This window comes from Cicer arietinum, chromosome 3, assembly GCF_000331145.2.
Source record: "Cicer arietinum cultivar CDC Frontier isolate Library 1 chromosome 3, Cicar.CDCFrontier_v2.0, whole genome shotgun sequence".
Lineage (NCBI taxonomy): Eukaryota > Viridiplantae > Streptophyta > Magnoliopsida > Fabales > Fabaceae > Cicer > Cicer arietinum.
Window position 1 is genome coordinate 16,123,593 of NC_021162.2, and position 10,545 is coordinate 16,134,137.

The 10,545-nt window shown below is 30.7% G+C and overlaps 1 protein-coding gene across 1 annotated transcript; it reads left to right on the plus strand.

Moving 5' to 3' along the window:
- The first annotated feature begins 4,043 nt into the window (after nucleotides 1-4,043).
- LOC140919662 (uncharacterized) lies at nucleotides 4,044-9,258 on the plus strand. Its single transcript, XM_073366266.1, has 3 exons — nucleotides 4,044-4,097; nucleotides 8,622-8,738; nucleotides 8,826-9,258. Exons 1-3 carry the CDS (start codon nucleotides 4,044-4,046, stop codon nucleotides 9,150-9,152), a joined length of 498 nt encoding a protein of 165 aa, XP_073222367.1. The 3' UTR covers nucleotides 9,153-9,258.
- Nucleotides 9,259-10,545: the final 1,287 nt, after the last annotated feature.

Below are 10,545 nucleotides of genomic sequence, written 5' to 3' on the forward strand. Positions count from 1 at the left end.
GGTTTAGGGTGTCACATTAGTGGTATCAGAGCAGGTCTGTCCAATCAGGCCAAGTGGGTCGAATGTCGATTATGTGTTACGAATGTCAGTCGTGTCAATTGTGTTTTCTTGTGTAATAATTATTTTCTCTATGATGGTTTTCCCGTTATATAATTGGGTTAATGGTTATATGCTTTTGTATTATTATACAAATTTTCGAGATTACTAATTAATTATTTAATAATTTTGATTGACCAACTGTATATTTCACCCTTAATCAATTTAAAATATTTAGTTTTGATATGTATCTGTTTAAAGTGTTTGATCTAATAACTAATTGATTGAAACATGACAAGATTATGTTAGTTACTTGTTGTTTATTGCTTGCCTACCTAACTATGTATTTTGCACTCTTGTGAGATTACTAATTAATTATTTAATAATTTTGATTGACCAACTGTATATTTCACCCTTAATCAATTTAAAATATTTAGTTTTGATATGTATCTGTTTAAAGTGTTTGATCTAATAACTAATTGATTGAAACATTGATTTTCGTATGAATTATATGTTTAAAAATTTTAAGTATTTACTTTTACTAGGTACAAATTATTATTATTTTGTTGACACTCAATTTAGAGAGAAAAAAAAGATGTTTTGTTCTAAACTTTGAGTTAGATAGGAAATATGTCTCTTACGTTTAAAGTTTTAATTTTGACAAAAATAAAATTCTTATTTTTATTTTATGTTGGCTTTCGTTAAGAAAAAAATCGATTTTAAATCGTGAATGTTAACTTTAAATCACTTAAAAGTATGTATGGTTGTATCTAGATGAGTAGAGTTTTGATATTAGTTTTGAAAACAATTTAGAATGTTTGTCATGATTTAGTTAGTATGAAATTCATATTATTAACAATAGTAATTCTTGAATATTAGAGGTTTGTAGAACTTAGAATTTCTTAAAAATGACATTTTGAAGGAGTTAAAGTTTACTTATTTTATATGATGAAAATAACTTTTGTTTGAGTTACTCTTTATTATTTTAAAGAAATTAAATTAAGTTGAATTTTTGTTGATTTATAAAATAACAATAATTTTATGCTACTGATTTTATTTAATGTTTAAAACAGCTTAAAATTTACAGCATGTTTTACTTTGTCTTGTTTTTAATAAAATTGAAAAGAGTTGTTGTTATGTTGGTTTAGGGGCTGGTGTAAATATTAAATCATGAGGGCGTTGGGATATTTATTGAAATAATTGATTTTTTTTTATTCTGATATTATGAACTCATTAGAGTTTGACTCGATGTTAGAGTTTTATAGTCTAAGAACTCTTCAGTGATTTACAATAGTACTAATGATAAAATGTCTACTACTTGAGAAAGAGAAGTAAAAAGAAGGAAAAAAAAACAAAGTTTTTAAAAAATCTTCTCAACAGTAAAATTCTTTTTGAAACGTTATCTAAAATTTGGATTCTATAATTGATGTATTTTACAAGTAAACTTTTTTTTAAAATGAATTAACCTAACAAAATGGTATGCATTAGATTGGTATGTGTAGAGTGCATCATGTAGATTGATATGTGTAGAGTGCCTCATGTAGATTGGTATGCGTATAGAAACTAAAATTTAATTTATCAATTTTTTTATTAATTATAAAATTGCAATTTTTATTCGAGACTCAATTTTTAAAACTAGAATAGAACTTCAAAATCTTTAAAATTTATGGTGTGTTATGTTTTGGACCAATTTTTTGGCTTGATAGAAATTGAGGGATGTATCTATAAGCATGTTAAGTAGTTAGTGTGAGAGGAGGCTACTGTTTTATAGATTTATGAATTAGTGTAATTCATTATCATTATCATATGTCTTATGTTTTGTGTCACGTGCACTACTTTAATGTATATAGATATACAATTTCTTTTGTAAGTTTGATAAAATAAGAAAATAAATTGAAACTATTTTGGAAGTGTTAATTAATTGTAAAATATCCTATCTATCTATATATATAGTTTAAATTTTTATTTCAAAATATAAGTTGAAAATAATAATTTTTACAGTGATGAACTATTTAAAAATGTGTTTTTGATTATTAAAATATGAATGAATTTTTAGAAATCTTATAGATTTTAAAAATATCTGTGATTTATTTTATTTGTATTGTATTTAGAAACGTGATTTATCTTAGTTGTTTTTATTTAGACTTGAATTATTGAAAAATAATTTAAAGAAAAATTTGGAATTCTCAATTAATTTTTTTTTGGGTGTTAAATGGTTAGTGATATTTTTTTAATAATAATTTAAGCCTAGAAATTAATTTTTAGAATGATGTGTAACCTTGAAAGTGGTTTTTGCACTACCCGATTCAATTTGGTTTGGTAATGTATTGTATCTTCTAGTAAATAATTATTTATCTTATCTTCTACTTGGAAAATCTATATATGCTTCCATTTGTTGTAACTTTTAAGTGATGGTGAACTCAAAAGAAAATTTAATCGTGGTCAATTTGGAGCAGTTAGACCTCTATGAGAATATGTTTCATTTTCTGAATCATCGTTTGAGTTATGAGATGAACGTAAAATCTTGTTGTTAGTTATTTGAATGTGTATATGATTATGTAAATAATAAATTGTTTGTGTTTCAAGTGTTCTAATTGTTGGGAATTGGTGTAGAGTTAGAGTAGTCGAGAGCATCTAAAAGTGAAATAGTTCTATATTTCTTCAATCGGATTATTGATTATATATTGATACTAGTGTCATTTCCTTTTTGTTGTAACTAGTTGTAAATTACCAATAAATTATTGTCAATGTGTAATTAAGTGAGTTTTTAACTTGAAGTAAGAAGTAGGAGTTGTGGCACCGCCTTCACACTCCTGAATCATGTCAATGATGCTTTTAATTACCCCTGTTTGAATTTGAATGACTACAATTATAGTTCCTTAAGTAGTTGACTACATGAGTAGAAGGGACTAGCTACCCCGATGACTCATCGTCGATAAAAGAGGCAACAATAATCCGTAGTTATTATTAGTATAAATACTTGTTAATTTTTTTTGGAAATAGTTAGAAACCATGTTCATCTGTTATACAACTTTGAGAGATTATGAGTCTTATGTGGCACCAATGTTGAATGCTTAATAACTGATTAGGTGACGTGAATATTAGGTTGGTTGTGTGTACTTAAATTAATCATTCAATTAAGTATATTTGATCTTCTAAGTAACATGCTTAAAATAAATAAGTGCATTGTGTTAGTGTCTTTTTTTTGTTCTATATTGTCTTATTTGATAAGGATCTAGAACTATTGTAAGAGTTCTATAAATGAATTTTGTGTAACATTTTAAAATTAAGTTAGACTTTGGGTGTGTTTGAAACTATATGTGAAAAAAAATTGTTCTATTCCACTATAATTATGCACGTTAGTTTTCTTTTAAAAAACATAAGTGATTGTAGAACATTGAGTTGTTATATGCATTTCTGTTCGTAATTCATGAAGGTGTGATATATTTTAAATATTTCTCTATCTGTCTAACTTTGTGAAACTTATAGATTAATTGTATTTAGGATTTAAAAACACTTTTAGGAGAGTAAAACTAGTAGAATATTGTTTGAGAAGTAAGTTGAACTTGAAAACGTATTTGATATATGTGTTATTTGACGTAACTGAATGTAGTAAGTTGTTGTTGACTAAAATTCACATGCTTAGTTTTATCTATATATGATACCGACTAATCATGATCATGATATTCGCTTCATAATTAAATTGTTGAATGTGATGTGTTTAATTAAATTGTTGTGTCATGTTATCCTATCATGTTAAGCTAATTGATTTTTTGACACGATGTGCTTAATTAAATAGTAAATGTCTTAAATACATGTATAGACTAAGTTTAAATCTTGAGGGTATTTAGTTTGATATTAGTTCATTTGTTGTTCACCATAAATTTCGAGGAAGAAATTTCTTTAATAAGGGGAGAATTATAACACCCCTAATTTTATAATAAATATTTTCTTAATGAAATAGGATTTTAGATAATTAATTTGGTTTTAAAACTATTTTAGAATATATGTCGATAAATCTTGTGACTAACTTTCATTATATGAGAGCTTTCTATGATACGGTAATTTTGTATATATTTTACTAAATAAGTGATATAAATAATAAATATTTTATTTTTATTATTTTATATATTTTTCTATAAATAATAGTATTTTAGTGTACATATTTTAAAGTATAAGATATTAGATGATTCTATGTGTATATGTGTGTTAGTAGATAATGCGATATTTTCTCGTATGTTTGACTAATGTTAAGTATGCACATAATTATATTTAATTTTTTTATAAATATATCTTATTTCAATTATTTATTTTACAAATAATTATTTTGAAGTATTAGTAATATTGATATCGAGTTTATTTATTTTTATATAATTATTATGGTATGATGATGTATTTTTATGTGATCATTTTGAAAAATGTTATACTAATACTTATAGTTATTATTTTGAATATGAGAGTTTTGGTTAACGTTAGATTTATCTATGTTAAAGAAAAATAATATTATGTTAAAAAGAATGTTTTGGAGAATACGTTTTTAGCGTGGATTAGTAAAATAAATTATTTAGTAACGACTTTTAGAAATACTAGAAAATTAATTTTTGGATCATACGACTATTTACACCCCTATTTTCTACATCTGCACGTTAAATTAGACTGGTTGGGCTTTTCTTTTCTACACCTGCGAATTATTCATTACACCCTCATTTCTGCCTCAGACTGGACTCCTATATGTTGGGCCTTATAGACTGTTTTACTCCTGCACTTCTAATTTAGCCATCTACACCCCTCAATCTGCAATTAAAAACAAAAAGGATAAAAAATAAACAGAACGCAGCCGCCGCAAAGAACACACATCAACACTGTCTTCCTCTCAAATTTGTCCCATCAATTCCTTGTTATTTTCAAACGATCCCAATCTCTATCCCACACAAAATCGGCCACTGAATCCATTTTTGGCAACAATTTTCTCGATCGTGACTCCATTTAATTAGAAACAGTTGCGCTTCTTTCCTTAGGCGAGCTATTTTTGGCTGATACCGATCACCACATTTGTCGTCTCAAAAAACTAGTATCGTTTTTGGATTCCTCTCGTCGAAACCTTCAAGAAGCGCTACTCGTTAGTATTTTTCGGTGAAGTTGACGTTGGACCCTTCCGGCGCCCCGACGAGTCGGTGAGGCTTTTTCTGCAGTTTTTTCTCATCATTTTGACTCCAATTTTGTTCCTAAAATTATTGTTAATTATTTAACATTTATTTTTATGCTCCGCATAATTTATCAGTCATGTCTCAACGATTTTTGTGAACTCGTCATTTAATCGGACTCGCTCGCTGGACATTGTCGATCTGCAGTTGCTGTTGAAAATTTTCATTAATTTCTGTGTTTGAGAAAGCGTCGAAATAAGGTAACGGGTGAGAGAGCGTTTGAATTCATGAGTATAATATAATGTGAGATGAACGGGAAAACAGTATTTCCCAATTATTCATCCGGGGCTCGCTACGTACGACAATAGCCCTTTGAGTGATAAATTAATTAATGTGAAAATATGGAAATTGTGAGATTAAAAATATGGAATAGAAATATTTATAAGGTGTTGATTGATTTATTTTCGTTAAATGTGTGATATTTGATATTATAGTGATATTTGATTTCAAACGAATTTGATGCATATGTTTGATTGCATGAATTTATGTGACGTGATAGTAAAATATGGATGCATGGTATGATATATGTATGCGGGATGATAATGATGATTTTTGATTATCTATGATTAGTGATGTTATAAAATCTTGATGAGTTTATATGATTATGTATGATTAATGATGTCATAAAATTGTGATGAGAATATTGAAGTACCCCATAATTGATGAAATAGTGATGATTTATAAAGATCATGCTCTTAATGGAGTAGTCTAAGCTAACGAGGGGAGAAAATAAATATTGAGAGTTTTTGAAGTGGAGATTATTTTGTCATCATATAGGTAGAGCCTGACAATCCTAGTGATTTCGGGGAAGTACAACTGAATGAGCCTTATCGTGGCGGTCTACTGTTGAGCCTTAAGGCAAGACTGTTAGACCTTGGAAGTATTCGGGTGGGGAATTCCTAGCTGACTTGGAGGTAGCACTCAAAATGTCGGGAGCTACCATGCAACACACTTTTACCTCGACTGTCACGTATATGTGTCTCAGGTTGAGTTGACGGGATCTATGAGGACAGGGCCAATTTGAATTGTCCGTCCACCAAGATGGTGGCATAGTATCAAGCCGCCTAACCAAGTACTTCAAAGTTAGAATGGTACCACATTGTGAAGTAGAGTCTAAGCTCATGCATAACATTGCATTTTCTTGTGATTGTTTTGTTGTGATTAATTAACATAACAAAACACAAAAACCTTCATATAACATAATAAAACTATTACAGCGCTTTTGCAAATAAGCGCTGTAAAATATTGTTTTAAAAATAAAATAAAGAGACCTTTTACAGCGCTTATTTGAACAAGCGCTGTAAACGGGTTTTATATATAACATAATAAAACAATGAGGTCTATTACAGCGCTTTTGCAAATAAGCGCTGTAAAATACTGTTTTAAAAATAAAATAAAGAGACCTTTTACAACGCTTATTTGAACAAGCGCTGTAAACGGGTTTTATATATAACATAATAAAACAATGAGGTCTTTTACAGCGCTTATAGGGAAAAGCGCTGTAAAAGAGCCTTTTAAAAAATTAAATAAGGATGCCTTTTACAGCGCTTTTCAAACAAGCGCTCTGAAAGGCCTAAGCCTTTTAGAGCGATTTTTAAACAAGCGCTGTAAAAGGGTTATGTATATATAACAGTAACCGCTTCAGTTTCCTCTTCATTACGTAAACTTCACTATCATCTCAACCTTCATCGTTCTTCTCTTCTTTTGCAAACCCTATCATCCCGTCCATTACGAACCTTATTTCCACGATCATCTCCTTCATTTCGAACCTTATTTCCATCCAAGATCATCTCTCCCATTTCACACAATATATTTTCATTGAAATACGTAACCCTCATTACGTATTTCTTCAATACCGTTCCTCTTTTCTTTGAACCATATTTCTGTGAACTTTCTACGTTCCCTCTGTTCTTTACATTTCATCTTTCTTCGAACCATTATTCAGGTATTGATGTTATAAATTTTTTGTAGTCATTAAAATGCATGTTGAGCTTTTTTAAGATATAATGATACATGTTGAGCTTGTTTATAATAATGCATGATCCATGTTGAGCTTGTTGATGTTATACTAAACTGCATGTTGAACTTGATTTCGAACCTTATTTCCATCCAAGATCATCTCTCCCATTTCACACAATATATTTTCATTGAAATACGTAACCCTCATTACGTATTTCTTCAAACCGTATTTCTGTGAACCATATTTCTGTGAACTTTCTGCAAACCCTCTTTTCTTTGCATTTCGTCTTTCTTCGAACCATCATTATTCAGGTATTGATGTTATTAAATTTTTGTAATCATTAGAATGCATGTTGAGCTTTTTTAAGATATACTGATACATGTTGAGTTTGTTTATAATAATGCATGATCCATGTTGAGCTTGTTGATGTTATACTAAAGTGCATGTTGAACTTGTTGTAGTTAAATGGATACAAACAAAGATTTAGAAGTTCAAAATGAAGAAGTTGGCACCTCTAAGACTTACGAAAAAGAAGTCAAACGTGGTGCAACTATCATGCAGAAAGTCATTAAAGCAAGGAGTAATGGCATTAAATTTGAGGTATACTATATATACTCTGTTTGCTGTGTGTTTTTTTATCTTTTTTTAGGGTTTAGGGCATGTACTTACTATATGAGTTTATTAGGTTGGCTGGAACGAGAGTGGTCAGCCAGTTGACCCCAACAGCTCCATGTTTGTAAGCTACATTGGGGCTGTTGTTCGTCAAAATGTCCCAATAACAATAGACAACTGGAGAGATAAGGCGTTGAAGGATGCCAAAGATATCATCTGGAATGACATTCAAGTAAATATTTTGATCTACTCTTTTGTCATTTATAATTTTTTTTCTGTAAAATACATTACTTATAATTGTTTTCATTGCAGACCACTTTTGTTCTTGATGAGGAACGAAAGTCATATGTTTTGAGAGTTGCTGGGAAAATCCATCGTGGATTTAGATCCCATCTCTCAAATTTCTATCTAAAAGATAGAGAAGGAAACACAAATGCTGAACCTCCAAAGATATATCAACATTATATATCAAAGGATGAATGGAGTGCATTTGTTTCCAAACGTTCTGACCCGGCGTTTGTCGTAAGTTATTAATTTATTAGCATTTGTGTTTTATTATTCATATTCGTAGCGTATTTTAAATTTTTACACAATTGCTATTTTTTTTTTATATAGAATATTAGTAAGGCAAATCGCGAACGGGCAAGCAACCCAAAACACCCATACAAGAAATCACGTATGGGATATGCACGCCTTGAACAACAAATTGTAAGTAATTAAACATCACTTTTATATAATGAAGTAATTTGTATTATAAACTATAGTGTGTAACTAATTTGTATTATTTTGTTTATGATTTTAACGAATAGAGAAAAGACACCCAAGCCGATCAACCCTTGGGTCGTCATATCTTATGGAAGGAAGCGCGTGTTAACAAAGAAGGAGTGGTTGATAATGAAAATGTCAAGAAAGTTGTAGAACTTTGTGTAAGTATATTATCACTTTAATATTTTTTAATATTGTATTTTAAAAATGCTATTGAACTTATCTTTTTAATGTTACATGTATTTTAGGAAACTATTGAACAAAGTTCTGAAACTCAAGAGGGCAACAAGGATACGTGCAGGGACATTCTTGGGAAAGTGTTTAATGTCCCTGAGTATTCCGGTCGAGTGAGGGGGAAAGGATTTGGCGTAACTCCCAAAAGCTTTTTTCCTCAAGAGAAGCGCCAAAAACCTTCCAACGAGGAAGTATTAGAGAAGCTCAGAATCCTATCGGAGCAAGTGGCACTCTTGGTGAATACGAATAAAGACAAGCAACTTCCGGTTCAGCTCCAACCTGAAATACAAATGGAGAGTGAAACCGGGAGTTGCAACGTCGGTTTGAAGAGTATTCCCTAGGTAATTAATTACTTACTACTTACTTGCTTATGTAATTACTTATGTATTAAACAAACTTATATATTAACTGTACTTATGTTTTAACTATTGATGTAGGGTGTCACTACATGTGTCCTATACTTGTCCTCGCCGACTCAACGGAAGGTGGGAAAAGGAATATTGTACAATACTTCGGGAGAAGTATTGCACAATATTCCGATCCCCGCGGGCCATGTCAAAGTATCGCCTACGGTTGCTTTCGAACCAACTGCACCGTTGCCCATACCGGACAACGATGGAGATATGAAGTTCTTAAGCGACGCTATTGGCAGTTACGTGGCATGGCCCACACACCTTGTTGCCCTCGAAAAAAAGATTCCCAAGGACAAATCAGTTACATCTCCCGAAAAGGTTTGTCACATTTATTGCCTAAGGTTTTTCATTTTTTCAGATTCAATAAACTAACATTTTACCTCATTTTTGTAGGTCCAAATAAATAAACCACCCCTACAGCCAAAAAAAGGCAGCAGACCTCAAAAATTGGAGGTTAATAGGGCTGCCAAACTACAAAGGCTGGAGGGTAATAAAGCTGCCAAACTTGCAGCAACAAAAAATCTGGATCGGGGAAAATCGGTCGCTGCTGCTGCTGCTCCTAATAAAAGTCAGCCACGCCTTGGTAAATACGGGGCGTGTCTTGACATCCAAATAAAAAGGAACATGGGCAGCAGCAACGATTCGCCCATCGTACACATGAATAAAGACATATTTGGAGATGAGTATGTTGAATACCTCGAAAAGGAGCACATGTACGAACTTCTCGAACATAAGGAGCTGAGTGCTACTGTAATCAGCTTGTACATAAGGTAAAAAATACTTTTAATTGCATTTATTTGTAATTAATTAAATGTATTGGTATTGTTTATCGAGCTCAAAGAGGTGCTAAAGTGTCGAAGCAGAAGTCTAATAACATTACATGGATCCCAATAAAGTGCCCTCGTTAAACAAATAACATCGACTGTGGGTACTACGTATTGAGATTCATGAAGGAGATTGTTGAGAAGAATAAAACTATTATCCCAGAAACGGTACGGTATTTTTCATTATATGATTTTCATATATAAATTATCTATATATTTGATACTAACTTAATATAATATGTTCAATTTTTATATTGCAGTACTTTGACAATTCCAGTCCATCATATTCTGAGGAAGATCAGATGGAATTAAAGGAAGACTGGTGTCAGTATGTGCTTGACATGCAAATTATTTGATTTTCTGGGAAATAGCTTGCTGTTGGGCAAGGGATCTGAATATTATATGGTAGCTAGTGCATATTATGTATATTCTGTTAGTTATTATATGTAAATGATCATAGGACACAATATATGAACATGCATATGGATCTGAATGTA